The sequence below is a fragment of the Ruditapes philippinarum genome, unplaced genomic scaffold (genome assembly GCF_026571515.1).
Source record: "Ruditapes philippinarum isolate M1 unplaced genomic scaffold, ASM2657151v2 ctg2752_1_1_1_1, whole genome shotgun sequence".
NCBI classification, from domain to species: Eukaryota; Metazoa; Mollusca; class Bivalvia; order Venerida; family Veneridae; genus Ruditapes; species Ruditapes philippinarum.
The window spans coordinates 106590-130723 of record NW_026859253.1 but is presented as its reverse complement, the minus strand read 5'-3'; the positions used below and the strand labels follow the sequence as shown (position 1 = coordinate 130723).

Genomic DNA, 24134 nt, shown 5'->3' with positions numbered 1-24134 from the left:
TTATACATTATACTTATATCATGTAATACATGTTTTTACGATGAATATAACCAAAAAATTGTAAGATTCATATCTTCCATCCCTTTTCTAAAATTCTAGACCCGCGCCTGCGAATAAATGCTACATATAAACGTATCTCCAATGTGACATTAACGTCAGTTTAGAACAAAAGAAGGACCAGTTTAAAGCAGGAGTAAAAATAAAAATGATATTCACAGCCTTGTTAGCATGCTTGGCTGTTGCCAATGGTGCCAATGTGGAACGCCGTGGTCTTCAGCCGATGGATACGTTTTCCCTACAAAGTATGTGATATAAGTTGTAACATATGTTTTTATTTCAAAGTACAATTTAAAAAAAATGAAACAGAATGACATGCCTTATTTACTGAGTTTCTCTTTGCAAAAGATATGATTGTAATTCTACTAATTGAACATGGTTTTAGCTAGGTTAACATTACAATGCTAAATGTAAGAAGTCACAGGTTATTTGAAATATAACTGCACTAAATATGTTGAAAAATCATTAAGTTGTTCATGTTAAACGCGTGTGATATTTATGTACACAAATTTATGCACGTGGATGGAGTGATATTGTTTATTGTTATATTATTTGTACATTGTTTACGTGCCATGTATACAGTCATGCATGTTGTACTGTCATGTATATGGTAATGTCATGTATATGGTACTGTCATGAATATGGTACTGTCAAGTATATGGTAATGTCATGTATTTGGTACTGTCATGTACGTAGTAATGTCATGTATATGGTAATGTCATATATGTGGTAATGTCATGTATATGGTACTGTCATGTATATGGTAATGTCATGTATTTGGTACTGTCATGTACGTAGTAATGTCATGTATATGGTAATGTCAAGTACGTGGTACTGTCATGTATATGGTACTGTCATGTATGTGGTAATGTCATGTATATGGTAATGTCATGTATATGGTAATGTCATGTATGTGGTAATGTCATGTATATGGTACTGTCATGTATGTGGTACTGTCATGTATATGGTACTGTCATGTATATGGTAATGTCATGTATGTGGTAATGTCATGTATATGGTAATGTCATGTATATGGTAATGTCATGTATGTGGTAATGTCATGTATATGGTACTGTAATGTATATGGTACTGTCATGTATATGGTAATGTCATGTATATGGTACTGTAATGTATATGGTACGGTCATGTATATGGTAATGTCATGTATATGGTAATGTCATGTATGTGGTACTGTCATGTATGTGGTACTATCATGTATATGGTACTGTCATGTATGTACATGCCAAAACTAGTATATAACTAACTAGGATGAATATGATATCGGTTATGTGTCTTATTATTACAGAAATATATCTAAAATAAGTATGATATTGTAATGTGTATTTAAAAAACAATATTGATTTGGCAGATATATAAAGGTTTATAACTAGAATTAGTTTAAGTATATTGTTATTCGATAAATTATGTTTTGTGTATGAAGTATATATGTGCAAATATACATATATAACAAAGTACGTAACTGTCCTGTATATTTATATAAGAATCAATTTTGGAACTATAAAAATGCAGAGCTATAAAAATGCATAACTAGTATAAATATCATAAATATCATTTTAATTTAAAGAAACACTGTGAAAAACCTATTCATTTGCCTTATATATTTCGATACGTACACATGAATAAAAGAGTTATTAAGAGTTATTAAACCACTTTTCATAAAGTGTACCAGAAAATAAATAAAACATGATTTTTTAAAACAGGAACACGCAAGTCATCAGCATTTTTTTTCAGCGTTTATACAACTGTTCCGACAGACATTGCTGGACAAGGTCGCCATAGAAATGAATGCTACTGTCGACATGAGCAAGCAGCTGAAGATTAAAATGGACAACTGTAAACCTAAGATAACTGTCAAGACTAACGAATGTAAAAGTTGTGCAAAATCAGCATGCCAGTACGCCCGCTTTTTTTTTATAAATGGCATATGTTTAAAACTATTACAAAATTTTAGCCAGTTCTACTTTGTGTCATTGGTTTAAAATCTAGATGCTTGCCTTTATTCATAGAATTAATGTTGACAAAGGAGTTTTAGAATTTTACTAATTGTTAGTTCTTTTTAATTCAAAATGCTTGCTGTATTACAAAATTGTTTTAAAAAGAATACATTGATTGAGAGAGAAAAACCTGTTGATAATGATTTGAATATTTTGGTCAAACTAAGTTTTAATTTCACAACTCATAGTGGAGTCAAAATAATAAATTAAGTGCTAAATAATTGATAAAGTGTTAACTTGAAAAATTTAATAAAATGTTTTCCCTTTTGCCCTCTTGCTACGTTTGCTTTTGTGCATACGTTTCTGTTACATTTTCGTTTATTTTCATGACTCTCTAAAAAATATTCAACCCGGTCTAAGTTCACAAAATTTGCTGGATTTTGGAAGTTATAGGTACTAACGCAACTCACTTTCACTTCGTTGATACTGTTGTTTCTACCTAACGAATTTGCATTTTCTATGCCGTCCGGTATATGTTACAATTATCCGAACATTTAAATGTTTTATATTTACATATAACATTTATAATGTTTTAAGTTATTTCTATTTAAGTGCTGATCCATCATTCTCGGATTATCTTGCGCTTGCCAATCCCTACACATATCTGGAAGGACCTTTGAACGACATGGCCGGAAAATTAGGTAATGCTGTGGATCTTCTTGGAGATAAAGCTGCTGGTTTTGTTAAGTCAATGAAAGATTTGGGAGGTTCTGCCTCAGGAGGGGTAGCTGATGGTTTCTCAGTAAGCTATAGTGTTTATCTATTTTTTTGTGACGACACATTAAATAAACTTATATCAATAAGTTGATTTGTTTGCGCTTGTAACAAGTTTCACATCATTTTAAAGTTGAAAAGTCCCAAATCTTTGCATACGGTCCACAGATATTTAAAAAGCGTTTCTATTGTTTTAAAACTTACATAGGCAAGTATCTTTGTGCTTCAACATTTTCTTAAATTTGCCCTTCGAGATAAATGTTTGAACGCGTGTCTGTGTTTAAAGTTCACATACTGCTTGGGCTGGTGCTAAGAGGCATAAGCGATGTAAAATGGTTCATTGTCACTTAAAATACTCGCATTTTTACTTTTTAACTTTGCGTTTATCGCTCTTGAAGAATATTTTCTTTTCAGAACTTTTTGGAATTTCAAATGAAGAGTAAATAATTCGAAAAAGCTTATCTTTTTAATATGATTTATAAATATGATTTCATTACCCTAATAATACCATTAATTTATAGTCTGCCTTTAGTACAATGAAAGACGGGCTTGATAAAGTGGGTAGTACTTTAACTGATGCTGGTAATGCAGTAATTGATACAGCTGGACTACTTGGGGACGGATTTACAGATTTAGGACATGGTTTGACGGACGGTCTCAACAATGCTGGTCATGAAATCGAACATATTGGAAGCAGTATAGGTCATGCCATTGGAGGTACGAGAAACAATATAATAAATTCAATATTAGGGAGCAGAAAAAGAATGTGACACATATAAATAGGTGAATTAATGAATGACTTTGATTTTGTTACATGTAAGTGTTATAACACTGTAAAACGCTATGTAAAAATGGCAATACTCAAAGTCAAAGTCATCGAAACACTTGTCAATGATTATTTCTAATTTAGATACCCTAGGATTTTACCTTATCGGCGATATGAAATTTCTAGATTTATAATATATACAGATATTGCGATCTGAACTGCAAAAGCATGCTAGATATTATTTTCTTCCATATTCTATCATATTATATTATATTTTTTATATAATGATTAACCTTGATTAAAGAACTTTTCATGAAAATTAATATCATTTCTCCCGTAACTATTTTCTTACAAAACCTTAATATGGATTTAAAACTTCCTTCATTATGACGAAATAGCGTCATCCTAGACATGCAGTTTCATTCAAAAATGCACCGAAATAGCATCAGTTTAACGCAATTTATTTATAAAATGCCACATAAAGTTTTCGTTATCGGTAAAACTAATGGTCTGATATGTAAGAATACAACCCTGATCAAAATTACTAATTTTGAAATCATGAAACTTGTTTCCATAACGTTCAATTGTTTAATCTTGATGAAGCAATATATCGTTCATTTTACTGTTTTTTATTTAATTATATGTTTTCAAATAGTTTCGTTTTTAAATTACAGGTATCTTTGGAAAGAAACGAGAAATCGACGCAAAGACAAGACATTGTATGGAAAAATGCGCTTCTTGCAGACCATTGCTCTTACCTACCCAAGCTGAAGTGATCACTGCTGGTAGGCATTCTTATTAAATGATTGAACATTTCTGCAATCTATTCAAACTGACATGATCACTGTAAAGATGCATACTAATTGTCTAGAAAGATGCGTGATTCCTTCAGTCCAGTTGATGTTTATCTACAAAGCTTTCACTTTGACAGTCAGTAGGTCTTGATCATGTTTTTGAATTCAACAAAAACTCAAGTAAACTCAAAACCTATTGATACTGTATGATACGGATAACTCGTTTAATACGATCGCGGTTGATACCTTTCAAAAGTGATGTTCAAAGTATATAATTGTATAAAACAATAGGCATTTTGTATTGTATTATATACTTAAAATGCACGTGACGCCTCAGAAACGTTAGAGGCAAACATGAGTATTGTGAAGCACGAAAGATGCATATAACCTATAGAAAGTAAAGCTAAATGTGAAAGTATTGTTTAAACTCTTAAAAGTACGATACTTTAAACAAAATTGTATTTTGACTTTTATGCAAAAAACTAAATCCCCATAATTTGCATGTTGCAAAAAGAATCGCCTGTAATCAATAATAAGAGAAGAGTACAGTTAGTTAATAACAACAATGCTGTCAAAGAGCTATAATAATTATAGTCGGCAGATGATATGAATTCCGTGTATAATACGACACAATGATAATGCCTGGTGAATACATATTTTGTATTATATTTTTCTTTTTCGTTTTGAATGATTTTGAATTTATGATTGTAACTGTAGTATGCGGAGCCGACATTGTCAAAATGAATACCACAATGACTAGCAAGGTCAGCAAGCTTCAGAAAGTATATGACGCCGCTCTAGATAAGGCACATCCCATCATTACAAAGGTCAGTATCATGACTTAATATAACATGATTCTATCATCATTCCAAAATGTTATTATATAGGTTTACATAATAATTTCGGTGAACTTCAAATATGCGAAAATTGTGTCTGTTCACCAACAGATAAAGAAAATGTTGAATTAAAAAGGCACAATTTGGTATCATTCATTTTTAATAAAATCTGTACTTTTCTTCATAAAGTCAAAGTATTTGCTTGCATAACTTCTCTTTGACAGTATTAGAATGAACTATTTATTTACTTTTACTCGGAGTTGAATCATAATGAATTTTACGGCATTATTTACTACAATTTAAGTATTATATACTCGTATTTATTTAATATGGATTATGAGTTAGACTCAGTGCTCCATTTCACTTTAGCAGCCCTGATAAACTTCCATCAATAACAAGACATTTTTGAGATATTAAAGAAAAATGCAAAACTCTAGTGAAATGTCGATAAGCCTAAAACAAAAGGATATACATGTATACGCAATATACTCTTTCAAATCTTAAACATCAGTCAAATATTCTTCTATATGTTTTATACGTCAGATGGCTACCTGAATGTGTTCTGCCACGGCACGTATCCTGCGATCCTTTAATTGTATATCGCAATTTCATTTTGGCAATGCTGTCTGTTTCCCTTGTTTTGGACACAAATCATATAATATCTTAACATCACATGACCTCTTTTTGTTGATTTAATGCCTTTATGGTTTAATGGTTCGGTGTCTTCTTGGTGCCTTGCTGTTATGACTGGAGTGTATTGGGGCTGCGTTCTGTGAACATGCCTCTGTCTTATTGACCTTTGTTCTGGTTTTTTAACGTATAACTTATTTAAAAAGAAAGTTAAAAGTATTGCATTCTTTAACGGTGTTCACATGTTGATGTATAACCACTTTTTCAAACAATAATAGAGCTGAAGATACACCAAATGTTAAAAAAATGTTTGAATGTTCACAATCAAAGTGAAAATTTGCTTGCTTTGTGCAAATAATGATGGAATGATTAATTAGATAGTTGTTATAAACATTTTTCTTCACAATATCTTCACATACCTTGCAGGGTTTATAGATCTAAAATGTTAAGGGTTATTTACTTATATATAATTGTAATTTTAGCTTCAATACGACCCTACATCAATGAATAGCAAGATGCAATTAAGCAATGTACACATCACCGTGCACTTGAACGGACATGACATCTCTTACAAGACAGCTGTACCCTACTCGATGATGAATATCCCCGAGACTGCCAGAAGCATGGCAATGGAATATTGGGGAAAAGTTGATGCCTGAAATAACTGATAGTCTATGTTGTTAAATTACTTGTTGAAAATAAAGATAATTAAATGATTTTTGTATATCATGTACTAAGTACAACATAAGTATTAACAGTAAATATAGATTGTTATAAGATAGATTGTTTCTAATCTTTCAATGAAAAAAAATTAAGAGATATGTTTTAATACAATTGGTTTTGTCATTTACCCTGGTTTGGTAAATAATTTCACACCCTTACCTCTTACAAGTAGATAAGTAAGAGCTAAAATTTGTTATAAAAATGATTAAAATGTAAAGGTACGAAAACGAATATCAAAACGTTACAAAACAAGCCCATTTACAAGAATACTTACGGTAAAAAAGTACTTTTTTGAAAAAAATATATATGTATTACATATGAATCCCAAAGACAATTTAGGTTTAAACAGTACATTTTTATATTAAACAAGATCCACCGCCCGCCAGGCGGGGGGACGTTCGACTTTTTTTCTTTTTTCAAATGCAACCTTATAAACGGTTTGAACAAATCTTAAAAAGAAACTTAAAGAAAAAGAATTATTTTTTTCCATATTCAAATTTTAATAGGTCTGTCTAGTCACGGTTGATGAATGGTCCAATGGTTGGTCTAGTCTCCTTGAAGGAATTATTGGCGAGCTTAAACCTTCCAGTGATGGCATTTATGTATATAATTAACATTAGTAAAGTGAAACACATATTCTGATGCTTCTAAATGCGATTAAGCATTTTCACTCTCCTTGCTTTTCATTTGCAACTGCGTTTTAATCAATCTGAACATTCATAATTTGCCGTATTTAGGGTTCCATTTTTCTGTTTTTAATTTTCAAAACAAAACAATGTTAAGCAATGACAACAGAACTTTGTCCTGATTATCGGTCATGACAGTGCCAACATTGGTGTCGACAGTTATAAAATTTGCAAAAATTGTCTTTATTCTTCTATTGTGCGGTGGGTTAAAATTATATATAAATGTTTTAAGTCTTTAAAACCAACGGCGCGGCCTGGAATTGGTAAACACATATTATTAACCTTTCCCGAAAGACATACAAAAGTACATAATTACATAATTGAGAACGTGCTTTGAACTATGAATTCAAAGCTGTAAGTAACTGTTACTCACAGTCTATTGTTATTTCAACATGTGATGTACAATTTTTATGGTTTTTACAAAAGGTTTTAGTGCAAACAACAAAGCACGGAATTCAGATTTTAAAATCTGTTACGAGCTAAACGCAACAGAGAAGATAACGCAGCAACAAATTTACAATTTTTATTTAAAGAAAAACAGTAATTTACAATAATACAAAAAATATGAAAGTAAAGTTAACTCACAATTGTCCACGATTCAAATTTAACAAATGTCCTGAAGTTTAACTCACAGTTCGAAACTCAATTGTCCTCAACTCAAATGTAATCAATGTCCACAGCAGAATAAATACAAGATGTCAAGAACACTTTCCACACAGAATTACAGAATCCAAACTTATATATTTCTACGTTAGCTTAGTAAAATAGCACACAATCAGTATATCACAAATAAACACACCTCGAAGTACAAGCATTGAGGGAAAATGAACATGAAAAATTATATAAACATCAAATAAACAAAATTATTAAAAATTATAGTAGCATGAGTCGGTATCGAACCCACGACATCGAGATTAACAATCCTGCATTCTACCTCCTGAGCTATTCAGGAAATATATATTAAAAACATTTTAAATAAAGTGTATATACATAACAAATCTTATATTGATTCTCAATATTAATTCTATTGTGATTTCAACACAGACAAAAGTAATCAATGCCATTAATCTATTCCTACAGGATAGTTAGAAAATATGCAAACATTTTTTTTATAGACAGTCTATATAAGTGAAAAATTCTTCTTTTGTTCTTATATTTACAGCCTTCACAAAAAGTTCCGTATCACCAAATATGAACGAAGCCATAACTGCGTTGTCATTCTGGGATCGTCCATTTGAGTGTGATACAGTGAGCATTCCAATTTGTCTGCAACCTCGATCTGTCACATATTTTGGATCAACGCTTTCTGTGGTGTAGATTTTAAAACATGTTTTATGTAGGCCGATTGGTACGTATGGACCTTTGGTAATTGTTTTCCCTATACTTGTTTCTTCTCCCACTCTTATCATTATGTCGAACACATTACTAATTAATTTCCGATGCTGGAGAAAAAACACTTCATCTGCATTTTGAAATTCCTGCATGTCATAATCATGAGTCACTTCAAATCCATACGTGCGGGTCATTATTCTCGAGCGAACAATATCTTGGAAATGACCAAAACGTACTGCACCTTTGAGAACAACAAGACCTGGCTCTTCTGGGATAAAAATTTCCCTGTCATGCATTGCTCTCTTTAGAAGGTCTTGGGCATATTTGCACTCCCCAAATCCGCCAACCAAAAGAATCGTTTCGACTTTTTGCATGTTTGGTTTTGCAAGAATCTGTTGTACATGCTGAATCACGTTGTAAATAGGAGGCTCAAACCATTGCTTAATGACCGAAGCGCCTACTCTCAGTTTGTCGCCGTCATATTTTACAATATCAGATAATCCCATTGCAACAATTCTGTCCTTCAATGCATCCTTATTATAGTTTTGATATAGGTCCTTCAGTGATGCAGGCAATCTGAACGTTATGTTCCCCGTTGTATCGGTTTTAATGTTTCTCTTTTTTATTTCGAACGCTCTTAACAATTGGAAGTAGTCTTCCATTTGCTCATCTTTAAATCTTTGCATTGTAGATTTCCCGAATATTTTTGTAAGCCATTCTATGAAATTGTCGTCAACAACTGTGCCTCCCCAGGATCCCCCGCTTGCTTTATGTAGTTCTTTTAAAGTGTCATCAATTTGCTTTTCATGGACAGATATATCTGCTGTTCCACCTGTAAGCAAATTGCTAGCATATTTACTTTTTAATTTATAAAGTTTACATGCTCTTCAATGTACACGCATAGGCACTTACATTTTTTTGTATTAAATGCTTATTTGTGGACGGATTTTGTTCAAATTGGGACCATACGAAACTCAACATATCATGCTGATTATATAGAATTTTATTTATAATTTATTAACAAGAAAATAGAACAAGAGCTGTCGGTAGAATATCAATGCTCGACTATTCTTAGTGCTTGACAGTAAAAAAGCCTTGATAATGTAAAGTTTTCTAAGTAAAGAAAAGGGTAAAAAATTTCTTTCAATCCATATTACAGATATATGCCTTGGAGAGAGTCCTATTATCCTCTCAAATAAGACTATAAAATTTCAACCTGATTCAAAGCCATATGTCAATGGACTGAAAATATTTGAGGTATTACAAAAACTTAATTCTGTCAAAATGCTTGATACATTTACCTTCTCCTGTCTACAGGTTGGGGTCATGATGATGAATAAGTGTTCAAAGCATTTGTCTGAGGTATAACAAAAACTTTAACGTAAATTCTAAGTCAAAAAAGGGCATAATTCTGTCAAAATGCTTGATACAGTTACCTACTCCTGTCTTCAGGTAGGAGTCATGATGATGAACAAGTGTGCAAAGTTTCAAAGTCATATGTCAATGGACTTTGAAAATATTTGAGGTATTACAAAAACTTTAACGTAAATTCTAAGTCGAAAAAGGGGCATAATTCTGTCAAAATGCTTAATACAGTTACTTCCTCCTGTCTACATGTTGGGGTCATGATGGTTAACAAGTGTGCAGAGTTTCAAAGCCATATGTCAATGGACTTTGAAAATATTTTGAGGTATTACAAAAATTTTAACATAAGTGGTTACGCCGACGCGGACACCAACGCCGACGCCGACGCTCGGGTGACTACAATAGCTCTACTTACTCTTATCGAATAGTCGAGCTAAAAAGTAACAAAACAAACAGGCTACTTTAAAATGAAAAATCACAGTATGGCTGTAAAATTCGTAACAAAACGAACAGTCTTTTAATCGCACTAAATAAGTATGTTAACCAGTCCTGATAATTTGTATGTTCTCTCATGACTATAACAACGTGAAAACACAGTCCTCTGTCTCGTGAAAATGACCTAGTTTTTCATGAAGGCTTTCGGAATATTTCTCCATTCCTGAACAAATATGGGGTGAACTGAACATGCGTGCGAAAAGCGACAAGTAGCCCCTCGCAATTTTCTGGAACTCGAGCAAGCCCTTGTTCGGGAATGGAGAAATATTCCCAAAGCCTTCATGATAAACTACGTCATTTCCATGAGAAAGAGCTTTGCAAGAAAGTAATTGCCAAACATCTGTTTTAAACTAATAATCTTTATATAAAAATATATATGTTCATTTGTATGATTATGAAGTTAATTATTACCGCGCTATTTTATAAATGGTTTCTTTGCTTACTTCAACATTTGAACAAAACTTGACAATGCTACACATCAAATACCGAAGACAAGGCATTTAAGTTACGGAGAAAATGTTTTATCCTCAGAGTGAAATCAAGAGACATCTTAAACAGAGCAGATTATGATTTGAAGGACGCGGGGGAGATTTAATTGACAACTCCAAACTAAATGATTAAGCAGAAGACGATTATTGTTTGGTTTCCATATAAAATTTGGATCTTTCGGAAGCAGTGAAACAATAATATTACATGAAATATAAATATAATTAAAGAGATAAGAGATAATTAAATTCAATACAGTTATACTTCCCCTGCGTGGATTTGTGAGACATGATAACAGAGAACAAACTCTATATATGCGAATTTTGAGCCTGTTTTAATCTGTAGTGCAGTTTGTGACTGCATATAAAGCTGTTCTGAAACCATCAATTTTTGTGATGGTGGATGGGCAGTGGCTATGCTTTCATGACTGTTCTGCTTGGCGCTGTGCCCCTTAATTGGACTGCATATCTATGTGTGTGTGTATATATATATATATATATATATATATATATATATATATATATGTAGGTTTTTGTAAAGTACTACACAATGGACCATTCAATAACGGTCTATTCATAATCGATGTAATTTTATCACCTTTCTAGCGAACTGTGTTTTCAGTTCAATTTTTGATACTATAACAGTACACACGTATTGAGATTTTGTGCTCTATTGTGTGCACATTATACATGTAATACACCCCCGATGAAGGCATAATACGCCGAAAGTACTTGGGTATTTATACTTTGCACTGTATGAACGTTTATTTTCTCCAAATTTTTATATATATATATATATATATATATATATATATATATATAATATATATATATATATATATATTATATATATATAATATATATATATATATATATATATATATATATATATATATATATATATATATATTATATATATAATATATATTATATATATATATATATGTATATATATATTAGACATAAATAAGACCAACTAAAATGGCCTAGGCCGATGTCGGTTGTGACTTTACGATCATGTTCTTACGGTGGTTTCTACACTATATTTTTTTTCAGATGTCTGAGCCAAGAGCCAATTTGAACCCTTGTGTCATGTTTGTACATTCTGGGTCATGGTTTTCTTTCAAATAAAATACATCAAACATTTAAGGTCGAAAAATGCATGTAAAAGGTTTTTCTTGAAAGTGTTTACTAGAACGAGGTCTTGTTAAATAAATTAACCGTCAGGATGGGACATGGGCTACGATTTGAACCGCTTTTGTAGAGGTATACATTGAATTTTAGAACTAAATGTTCAAAATCTAGTCACTCCCGAGTCAGGGCAAATCGTGACACCAGATTGATGAATATATTTAGTAAATGCTCAACAGATATTGCTTTACACAAACTATTTAAGCTCTTGCTATTTACGGGTTGTAGAAAAAGATTGTCAAATGTTGTACTTTTAAAACCTTGTTCGGACTCCAGAAATACAATGAACTGAAACCATTTTAGGAAAAGCCTTATACAAGACACATACTATGTAAGTTTAAAGATGTTGATACCAAAAGGGTATATATAGTCAATGTTAATGGCGGCACAATATATTGAAGGCAATTTCTTTTGTCGATATTTCTTCTTTTTCTCCAATTAAATGCATTTCATGTGTCAGCAAAATGCGTGTTCAAGAATTCCAAATTTGTACCCATAGAAATGTACACAAAAAGTAAAAGTTATTTTGTAGAGAAGAAGATATTTCTTTTAAAGCCATGATGACAGTGTAAAATTGAGTAACAAATTAGTAAACGACCAACTATTGCCAAACTTATTGGCTTCAGGCACCAAATACGTGTGCATACCTTCCAATTTTCAATATTTACTTTTATGCACATAAAGTCATAAAATTAAAAACTATGCAAAATACCAAAAATACCAAAATGGTTATAGTGGAGAACATCAAAATTTAAATAATAACAGTAAAGAATTTATTACGTGTAATAATGACATCTAGAGTTTTGCTTCGTTCCGTTCTATTATAAACATCTTATCGTTGCTTTTGAGCTCAATATTTGAAAGGTTTTACGTAAATATCGCCAGTCAAGCGCTTCCTTTAAATTGAATTCTAGGTCATTATAAATATTTTGTTATTTTGCAAATTATTCAATAGTGTAATTGTAAATACCTAGAGATAAATCTTATATATGAAAATTATTTCAAGGTAAATTTGGTATTTGGGTAATTTTTGTACCTAGCTTGACAGTACATGGTATTCACTAATCTATCTCTCTATTACACCGGGTATAAAAGCTTCAAATTTCTCTGTTAACAAACTATTGATTTAATAAACACAATTTTGGTAATGTTATGTTGCATGGATTAGGTCTGATAGATTGAAGAAAGCTTTCCCTGTGCCTTTCGTAAAGTCGTTGGTTCTACTCTGGCGCTGCTCTGTGCATGAAATGATGCACGAAGGGACACCTGAGTTCTTCCTCCACCAGTAAAGCTGCAAAGTCGTCATATGACAGTTGTCTACTGTATTGCTGTGACGTTTAACCCAATAATAGACAAACATGAAGAAAAAAGTTCATGTCGACAAGAGATTTACGGGTAAAAATACCGGCACCGCTACTAATTGTGACTATCTATAAGCTTACCAACAGACAACGCGGTTATATGCCATGAGTTAATAACAAAAGTCGAGGACTCACAGCGCAAGTAAAACAGACTAAGCTCTGTCGCTGAAAGTCACCCTGTGTACGTTATGCTCTTTGTCTGATAAAGCAATTGTTTTATTGAAATTCTTTCCTTACCTCCAAGGTCAATGACCATGTACTGTTTTCCTGATCTAGTCAGACTTTTCTTTATATCTGTAGAGATTGTCTGGCACCATACAGACGCCGCTTCAGGTTCAAATGACAACTTTAGTTGTGTCTTTGCTATTCCAGCCTTTTGATAAATATCAGAAATATTGAAATGTTTTAAGAAATGAACAAAGTAAATATTTTTGAAGAAAACTATTCCTTAAGACTAAAGAGTTTTCTAATTGCTTTCTCATGAAGGTTTCTGAATTAACTTTGAGTTTTACTTACTATTAAAATGTTCAAAAAAGATACTTAGTTAGATATTGATATAATATATTTGTTTGCAAAATGTGTAAACCTTTTCTGCTGCTTCTCGCATAAACTGTTTGGCTTTATCATTCCATAATGCAGGCACTGTAATAACATATTGTATGTCTTTGTCTTCAATTCCAGTCTTCTGTTTGTTGAGAGCCTCGAGAAAATGGTCTTTTAGATATCTAATTGCCATTGTAAAGACAGTCAATGCACGCATAGATTTTCCATTAATATCTTCAACGGTAGTTGCCCTTGATAAGTTCTGCATAAATACAAAGATATTTAGATAAATGTGTAAACAGTATATATCAAACATACGCTTAAAGTCTTTGTTATCATTAAGCTACGCAATACACACGCATATTTTCAGTTTCAAGCAGCAGAGTTTATATTCATGTCAGGTTGTGCTTAGGCGCTGCTCTAAACAGGAATAACAAATAGTCACATACAATTAAATTATCAAATGAAGTGATTGTTATGAGATAAAATATACCTCGTTATTGTGTAGGATCATTTTGAACCTACGAAATAAAAGCCAACCATGGTGTTTATTGTCTTCGGCAAGGTCTGCAAATTTATTTTCAGCTTCAAAACCAAATGAGTCAAACTCTTTTCTTTGATTTAGAAGAACGCATGTTGGTGTTTTCAATGAGATGAGTTGATCACTGCCAGCAATCCATCCTTGATTGCTTTGGATTTTCAAAGGGTCATCCCGGAATGAAAAAGCATATCCACTGTATGTTGTTCCGAAGTCAAATGCAACAACAAGCAATCTTGAAGCAGCCTTGTTAATAGAACTAACACAGAAAAATCAAAGCTAATAGAAAATTTAACCACTTTTATATCTTTTATTTCTGGACTATCACATGATTGAAATGCAGTAAGCGTTTAGAATGAAAACAATGGTTCTTGCATATCGTCGTTTTAAATTGCTACAATTTGAAGTAATAAAATATCCTTACGAATTCATGCAACTATCAAATTTTAATTTATTCTTACACCAAAATTACCAATTTTTCCAAATTTTACAAACAGTTTTATCCGTATAAATGTTCAGCTTATGCGACGTTGAATTTAAAAGAAAGTCAAAACTGAAGGGTAGGTTCACTTTTTGTTAGTTACCCACACTCCAGTTACCTCATTTTTAGGGATAACAACAGAGCATGTTTATTGAAAGCGATAATGATAAAGGTATATTATCCATATGCTAGTTTATTTGTTTACATTTTTGACGACACGGACAGTGTAATTTTATTTTTTGTATGGTGTGTGTTCCTCACACGATAATTAGCGCGTTGAAGGGCGCTAATCATTGCACGAGAGACTAGCAAAATTTTATATATACAAGCAAAATTTAGTCTAAATTTCGCTCTTTGGAGGCGATAATAATCGCGTATTTAAATTTGTCTATTCTAATACACATGTATGCGATAATTAGCGCCCTTAAACGCGATAAATATCGCGTGAGGAACATAAAACATACGGAAATTAAGCCGATAATTATCGATGCTAATTTCTCTTATTTGGCTAGTATATGTTACCTGTTCTCAAAAAAAGGAGCTCGAGAGACTAGCGAAATTGATGACAAACGAAATCAAGTACTAAACTTCGCCCTTTTGAGGCGATAATTATCGCGTGTAACTAGCGAAATATTGTGAACGAAATAGGACACCGTAATATTACATATTATTATAACTTGACTAAAATATAGAATGAAGATATCACAAAATTTATATATATTTGACGTATAATAAAGAAATTAATATAAGCAAGCTACTCAGAACCATTAAGTTACAAAGATAAAAAGAATGAGAAATCGCTTAAAGGCGTATGCCATTTAAGGTTAGAGTGCATATTGTGTGTTCTTCGTAAATAAGAAAGCTAAAAAGGAGCGGAGCTTGCGAAGCGACTGTAGCTTTCTTATTTACGAAGAACATCCAATATGCACTCTAACCGGCTTAGTACTCCGCCCACTTGCGTTTTATAATATAAAACGTCCAGTTTATATAAAATCTGTTCTATTAAGATTTGAAACCTGGAAATCCTCGTCGGTGATTGGCTTAAAAAAATGGCGCACACAAAGATAACATATTGCCGATTGAGAACTACATACTTGAATTTATTATCCCCCGCCGAATAGGCGGCGGGTGATATAGAAAAAGTCTCGTCGTCTGTCCTTCCGTCCGTCCATCCGTCTCACATTTTTGTCCGGAGCATATATCTGCAAAAGTATTTGAGGTATTAACTTGAAACTTCATAGGTAGATAGACCATATTGAGGTGGAGTGCAGCACACAAGAATGATTACACTTTCCTGCATATTTTTTCAGTTATTGCCCTTTGCTATTTTTCAAACATATTCTTTTGTCCAGAGGATAAGTCTTTGAGATGTCAACATGAAACTTCATAGGGGGAATGCTGTGCGCAAAATGATAACTATACCCTTTATAATTTTTAGCTCACCTGTCACAAAGTGACAGGGTGAGCTTTTGTGATCGCTTTTCGTCCGGCGTCCGTCCGTCGTCCGTCCGTCGTCTGTAAACTTTGACATCTCCTCATAAACCGCTAAGCCAATTTCATCCAAACTTCACAGGAATGATCCTTTGGTGGTCACCTTTGAAAATTGTACAAAGAATTTAATTCTATGCAGAACTCTGGTTGCCATGGCAACCAAAAGAAAAACTTTTAATATCTTCTTCTAAGAAACCAAAACAGGTAGAGCTTAGATATTTGGCATGAAATATCTTTTAGTGAGTGTCTACCAAGTTTAAAAGCCCTAGGGTTAAAATTGGTTCCACCCCAGGGGGTCATTGATTTCCCTATATGCATATAGTAAAAACTTAAAACATCTTCTTTTAAAGAACCCAAAGAGCTAGATCTTAAATATTTAGCATGAAACATCTTCTAATGGGTGTCTACCAAGTTTGTTCAAATAAAAGCCCTAGGGTTAAAATTGGCCCCACCCCAGGGGGTCATTGATTTCCCTATATGCATATTGTAAAAACTTAAAAAATCTTCTTTTAAAGAACCCAAAGAGCTAGAGCTTAAATATTTAGCATGAAACATCTTCTAATGGGTGTCTACCAAGTTTGTTCAAATAAAAGCCCTGGGGTCAAAATTGACCCGGCCCCAGGGGGCCATTGATTTTCCCTATATGCATATAGCAAAAAAACTTAAAAATCTTCTTTTAAAGAACCGAAAGAGCTAAAGATAAGATATTTAGCATGTAACATGTTCTAATGGATATCTACCAAGTTTGTTCAAATTTGAGCCATGGGGTCAAAATATGCCCCGCCCCGGGTGTCATTGATTTTCCTTATATGTGTATAAAAAAAACTTAAAAAATATTTTTTGAAAAAAAAAAAAAAAAAAAAAAAAAAAAAAAAAAAAAAAAAATAGCTAGAGTTTATAAACTAAGCATGAAACATCTTTTCGTGAGTGTCTACCAAGTTTGTTCAAATAAAAGCCCTGGGGTCAAAATTGGCCCCGCCCGGGGGTCATTCATTTTCCTTATATGTGTATAACAAAAACTTAAAAAATCTTCTTTGAAAAAAATCAAATATTTAGAGTTAAGATATTTAGCACAAAGCATTTTCTAGTGAGTGTCTACAAAGTTTGTTCAAATAAAAGCACTGAGGTCAAAATATGCCCCATCCTTGGGGACATTGATTTTCCTTATATGTGTATAGCAAAAACTTAAAAATCTTCTTTGAAAAACCCGAATAGCTAGAGTTTAGATATAAAGCATGAAACATTTTCTATTAATTGTCTACAAAGATTGTTCAAATAAAACCCTTGGGTCAAAACTGGCCCTGCCCCAGGTGTGTCATTGTTTTTATCTATATGTGTAAAGAAAAAACTTGAAAAAATCTTCTTGTAAAAAACCCAACGAGCTAGACCTTAGATGTTTAGCATGAAACAACTTCTAATGGGTGTCTACCAAGTTTGTTCAAATAAAAGCCTTGGGGTTTAAACTGGCCCCGCTCCAGCGGGCTATATACAGGTGAGCGACTTCAGGGCCATCATGGCCCTCTTGCTGAGTTATTTTCCTTTGTTATTTTTCATACTTTTGTCCGGAGCTTATCTTAAAAAAGTGTTGAAGGTATCAACTTGAGACTTCATAGATGGATAGATCTCATTGAGAGGGGTGCAGCACACAAGAATGATAACTTACTCTGCATTATTTTTCAGTCATTGCCCTTTGTTATTTTTAGCCATCAGTATTCACAAAGGTTTCAAATCTGTAATCACTTCAGCCATCAGTTTTCATTACCAAAATACCTCTAAAAATAAATCGAATTATTCTTCTGCTTTACTACATATACATTCTTCCAATGAGCATACACATTCGGCGGGGGATGGTCATGTTAACATGGCTCTTGTTGTCACTTAATAAAAGATGAAATAAAAGAAGAAGTCACGAACCTTGTTGCCCTGTAGCTTGTCTGTTCCCGCCAGCTAGCCATATGGATTCTTGACGTATTTCATAAAGTAAGATTCGACCATTAACGATCGCCTTTTGTTATGCTCGTCGTTTTGTTGATCTAAAGGAATTACAGGAAGGCAAGTTCAACTATGAAACAAAAAGAAGTGTTCTTGGGATATCTCAAGTGTGAATTGTAACACTGCTACATACACATGTGCATAAATATATTCTTTTTACATTATGATGAAAATAATTCGAACCAGGATTATTTAGATAGTTTGCACTGTGTATATCCAGTAACGCCGGAATGTGAAGATAATGCACGATTCGTGCAAAAAGTAACGCAGAATTATGCAATAAATGGTTGATATCTGACAGGATGTCCAATGCAGAAGGTAAACTGGCACATTAAGTTTTTTATTTAACCAAAAGGAAAAAAAATAGCCGCATACTGCTGCAAAGACATTATTCTTTATTCCTCATCAAGTTTATTTCCACAAAATTGTTTACTTTTCAAGATCATTCGTGAAAATGATGGCTTAACCACCGCTTTGAGCGTGATCTTGTTTTTTCGACTTTTATTAGTACAACAATGCATACATTAATACCGTAAAATGTGAATTGTACCACGCGGTAACGCCGGAAAATGTGATTTTTTACTAAATTATTACACAGGTTAAACGCCAAAATAATTTTTTTTGCGACCCAATCAATGTACTGTCTTTGTGACCTATTAAGAAGTATATGATATTTAGATCTTGACAAACTTTTAGCATTTTGTTTACAAATAATAACATAATACAATTTGATAATTATTTCCTGTAACTTTGTAAATAAATTTAATGTAAAAAAATAGAAAACAATCAAGAGGGAGAAGTGTCTGTATGTCTGAAATAAAGCACTAGTAAAGCTTAAAAGTTTCCATATGTCCTTTACTGTGATTACGTGATGTGAAACCAAACAAAACAAATATTTGGCTTTGCAATTTGCCTGGTGAACTTCTTTCTGGCACAATTGTGTGTAAACCTCGTTTAGAAGCTCATTAATTAATCAAAGTGTAGTTCTTCTTTTTATTCATGAGCCTAAAGCTATTTTCTTCGATATCTACTTTTATTTATCTGTGACAACGTATCGTGTGGATGAAATAATGTCCAAATCAGTGGCAGTCTTTCGAAACCGTTCGTTCCCGATGTCGAGTTGATGGAAAATCCTGGAAAATCGAAGAGCTTTGATCGAGGTAAGCTTGTTTTGATATTTTGAATTAGAATGTGGTAGTTCCAAGCAATGGTGAAAGTATGTTAGTTTTTATGAATACTTACAGGTACTGTAGGCCATGTCAGTCTGTTTTAAGAAATGGGCGTTATGTAGCTCAACCTATCGTTTCTTAATTTTGCTTTAGCTGACCAGCCAGCCGACAGTTGTAGATCTAGGGGTATGGTACACTTTAGTTTATTGATATATTGTCTAATTATATGTATTTGATTTGAATAAGTGTCGGCTCAGCCCTAACATACTCGGCCCCGATTCAGCTCGGTCCTATTCCAACTCGGCAGGGATCAACTCCATAGTCAACTATTCCCACTTAAACATTTATTAATCTGATTATCAGTGTTAATATATTGGTTTGTTTTATCACTCTCTGTTGTTGGACCATATTATTGATATATGGACTTATTCACAAACGTTGAAAGACGTTTTTTAAAAATTATTTTTACATTTTTGTTAATAGACTTTTCAATGATTTGGAATAGATGAATTCATTACAATCCATCCGTTTGACATTGCAAAATACATTGCATGTTAATAAATGCATTACATGTTGTTTTATGTATATAAGATAAATAACAAACATTTAAAATATTTTATATAATAAGTAAACAAGTTTATATTTCTTTTTTTTATTGAAGATCACTTTACAAACAAAAAACATCATTTTGAAGGGAACACATTTTGTATTATATTAATTTTTATCATGCAACTGCGATGATAACTGCCCGATAACACTTGACTGATAATTATTTTTGATATCAGGTTAGTAACCTGATATCAAAAATAAGCTCCCCCATTTTAACAGACTTGTTTCAATAGCTTATTAGCCTTTAATTCAACAATTTCATCTTATATCCTGACAAGTCTATTTGTTATTTTTATTCGTTTTCAATTTAGAACAGATTAGATAGCGAAGCACCAACTTAATGAAGTGACGTCATAATTTATTTCCCAATGACATCATCGATATTCACGTCATATTATTTCGATAAACATAACAAACAGGCCAGGCGATTTTCTTGGAGAACTTGTAAATATTTACTAGATCCTATGTGCCAGATTGTTATGTATATGTTAGTGTTCATCCGTAGCTGTTCTACAGAAATTAGAAACTTCGACGGGAGCGATAGCGACCGGAGAATGTTTCTAATTTCTGTAGAACAGCTACGGATGAATACTAACATATTTAGTGTCAAACTTTATTTGGCCTCATTAATATTCATTTTATAACGTTACTACCAGTCCGCTTTACAAAACAATTACCTGAATGGTGGGTTTAAAATTTGACCTTATAAACATGCATGATTTACGTCACTTTGCGCGAAGACAATGTACCCCTTGTGTTTCAGTTTCGGCATATGGCTGATGCGAGTTTCCATTTGCTCGATATTAAAACATAAATTTATTTTCAAAAAAAGTTTTGATTAGTTGGATAATTGTTACCTGATATGATTTATACACTTTGATGAATTGGACAACTGATACTCAGTAGCTAATATATTATATGATTTATCACTCATTCTCACTTAAGTACGACATTTCATGAATTCTAGAACTGAAAAATGAACTTTCTTAAATATTAAAGTTCTTTTCCATTCCAAAATTATAAGTAGATCTATCTCGACATCTTAAATATAAAATATTACCAGTACAGATGTCCTAGATAGCCACGAGTGAGAATTCTGTTTTTAGAGTTCACGAGATGAAATAAAATAACATCTAACACAACAAACAAACAAATTTTCTTTTTATTTTATGCTTAAAAACAAGTTAAAACGAAATTTCCATGATATTAACGTTAATATCAAAATCTGTTTTCCCTTTAGAGAGCCCCATTAAGTCGGAATTTCTTATTTAAAACAAGAAGTCTTGAGGTGAAAAATAAGTCCGACAATCAACGTTAAATAACAGTGATATTATTTATTTTATTAAAAAATATGAATGACCGCTTGTTTTAGTAATAAAAACAAACAATTCTTGTAGGAGAAAAAGTCCAACCATCCATCCATATTTCTGTTACTTACTGCGAATTTATATTAGACCTGGCTTTGTTAAATGTAAGCGTCAGCCATTTTTTAAAGTTGTGTATTTCACGGGAGGAAAATAATTGTGTTTGATTCAGAGGGATATCATTTGGATTTGTTAGTCAAAGAAAGAAAACTTATTTGAGGATTGTACATACAAAAATAAGTGTTGACAGACGTGAAAACATTAAAAAACAGCCAGTAAAATGGAAAACTTGGACAGTTGGAAGCTGGCTCAGGAACGCTGGGTTGTTTTACTTATTCTACGGGGATGGCTCTCATTGCTTTTCAATTTTTCATAAAGTATACGGCAGTTATTGCCAGTAGGATACTTTAATATACCCAAATGCCATCAAAGCAGTTTTGCATGTATTTTTCAGACTGTAAAAATGAAACAAAAAAAAAAATAGAGACGAAATTTGGTGATTGGAATTTGAATGAATAGAAGTAAGTTTTCTTCTTTTTATTACTTTTGACATTTAAGTTATTTATCAATTTCAGCTTTGCTTTTTCTTTAAACAGTCTGACATTGTCAGAATTGTCAGCAAAAATAAAATTTAGGTACCACATGGGGAAAATCTTTAAAAAAGTGGTTTCGTCATTGAAAAGTGTGAAATTATATTTTGATAATTTTCACTGTGAAATTATCAAATATAATTTTCACGGATAAATCAGTTATCCACTGAAAGCATAAATTAAAAACCAAATTACAAATATCTTCTTCTAAACTATGAAATGAAATATCGAGCCGAGATTGGTTTACTTTAAGTCAATGTACACGATTGATTTATTATTCTATATACATTTAGAAAATAAAATATGGAGGTGGTCTCCTGTAATGTTTGGAACATGTATGTAACTTGATACCAATAGTGCTTTGAGCGCAAGTTAGCCTACGGCCTTCGTGGTCAATTCCTACGCATTAAAACTCCAAACCGGTGTTAAATAGCCGATATACAACTCTCAGGCCGATGTTATGTCTTAATTCTATAAGCCGAAGCTACATTTAAACATTGAATGCGTTATTATTCAACGGATACTTGTTACAAAATAAAAATATGTTTTTCTTTTACATCGCTCGTTTTAAGCTGTTTTGAAAACTACTTTGTGTTGTTACGTTTGTCATGAAGTACTGTTCCAGATATTGAATGTCAGCATTGATTTTCCTGATCTTCGATCCGAAAATACAAAAATCGCATTTTCCGGCGTTACCGCAAAGCAGTATTCACGTACATCTGCGTAACCAAAAAAAAAACAACAAAAAACAAAAACGTCTTGAATACTATTTTAATATTTTATCAGCTTATTTTCAATATTTTATGTGACAATAAGTTTAGTACATGTCATTTGCCTTCCCAAAACTCGAAATTATACGGTATATTATGCATTGTTGTACTATTAAGAGTAAAAAAAAGCCAAAATCAGGCTCGAAACGGTTTTCAAGCCATCTTTATCACGAATGATCTTGAAAGTTAGCAATTTAGTGGAAATAAACCTTGGTAAAGGATAAAGAAAAATGTCTTCGCAGCCATATGCGACTGTTCCTTTTTTTTCATTTTAGTTAAATAAAAACATATTTGCCAGTTTACTTACCGCATTGAAAATCCTGTCAGGTATCCGCCATTTATTGCACAATTATTCTGCGTTATTTTTTGCACGAATCTTGCGATATTTTCACATTCCGGGATTTACACGGTGGTTTGCCTAAATGAGATCAGCCAGCAAAATAAGTCTGAGTTGCTTTTCTGCAAGAAACACACATCTATTTTTAATGAACAATCATATCTGACGTATGTAGCGAAATCAATAGTAGACTGTTTAAAAAAAGAAAAGCGAGTGGAACAATTAATTATTCAGTGAAAGTCTTCCCCATATTTCATAATGTTGTTAAAACATTATAAAATCTTTTGATGTAGAATTTCTTTCTACTACTTATTGTATTGCTAGCGAATCTACTTTCTTTTTTGTATTTTCTGAAACTCGGAAGAGTAATTAAAAAACAAAGCATACGTTAAACTGCAAACCCTCAAAAATGTAATCAAACAGATCAGAAACGATACATCAAACAAATTGAAAGATGATCAAAAGATTAAAAAAAAGTGATTAAGATTTTTTTTATTAAAAAGGAAGAAGACAACCTTTTGATTCCCATGATTTTACATTCAGACACCTTTATTAGGATCGTCATTATACATCGGTAAAACGCTGATTAAAGACATGGAAAGAAAAGATTCAATATATTTCTATAGTCATTCAATGGCTATTTATATCATTTCAGTATTACGTTATATAATTGAAAATGTGAACTAATTGTAAAACTTAGATTTGTCAGACTTATATGGTGGCTGATTTGGAACGCTTTGGTGCGTCGCTAGCGACACCACGACATAGCGCCAAATGGCGCGTTGTCGGACTTTCGTCTT

General features: G+C 32.4%; 2 protein-coding genes across 2 annotated transcripts; one reads left to right on the top strand and one right to left on the bottom strand.

The window, feature by feature from the left end:
- Positions 1-153: 153 nt before the first annotated feature.
- LOC132755812 (uncharacterized) lies at positions 154-6528 on the top strand. Its single transcript, XM_060746731.1, has 7 exons — positions 154-302; positions 1810-1972; positions 2625-2814; positions 3308-3503; positions 4227-4337; positions 5064-5173; positions 6295-6528. Exons 1-7 carry the CDS (start codon positions 206-208, stop codon positions 6469-6471), a joined length of 1044 nt encoding a protein of 347 aa, XP_060602714.1. The 5' UTR covers positions 154-205; the 3' UTR covers positions 6472-6528.
- A 1515-nt stretch (positions 6529-8043) lies between these two features.
- LOC132755811 (heat shock 70 kDa protein 12B-like) lies at positions 8044-14964 on the bottom strand. The gene is made up of 4 exons (XM_060746730.1): positions 14487-14964; positions 14037-14255; positions 13688-13823; positions 8044-9385 (listed from the first exon to the last, which is right to left on the bottom strand). The coding sequence occupies exons 1-4, from the start codon at positions 14505-14507 to the stop codon at positions 8331-8333; spliced, it is 1431 nt and encodes a 476-aa protein (XP_060602713.1). The 5' UTR covers positions 14508-14964; the 3' UTR covers positions 8044-8330.
- Between the last annotated feature and the right edge of the window lie 9170 nt (positions 14965-24134).

Excerpts from the sequence above, each read along its gene's own strand:
- LOC132755812 (XM_060746731.1), top strand. The coding sequence starts at position 206 with ATGATATTCACAGCCTTGTTAGCATGCTTGGCTGTTGCCAATGGTGCC. Across the intron at positions 303-1,809 it reads GGATACGTTTTCCCTACAAA|CGTTTATACAACTGTTCCGA; the intron begins GTATGTGATATA and ends ATTTTTTTTCAG. Across the intron at positions 5,174-6,294 it reads CACATCCCATCATTACAAAG|CTTCAATACGACCCTACATC; the intron begins GTCAGTATCATG and ends TTGTAATTTTAG.
- LOC132755811 (XM_060746730.1), bottom strand. The coding sequence starts at position 14,507 with ATGATCCTACACAATAACGAG. Across the intron at positions 13,824-14,036 it reads TGCGAGAAGCAGCAGAAAAG|GCTGGAATAGCAAAGACACA; the intron begins GTTTACACATTT and ends ATTTATCAAAAG. Across the intron at positions 9,386-13,687 it reads CATGGTCATTGACCTTGGAG|GTGGAACAGCAGATATATCT; the intron begins GTAAGGAAAGAA and ends ATTTGCTTACAG.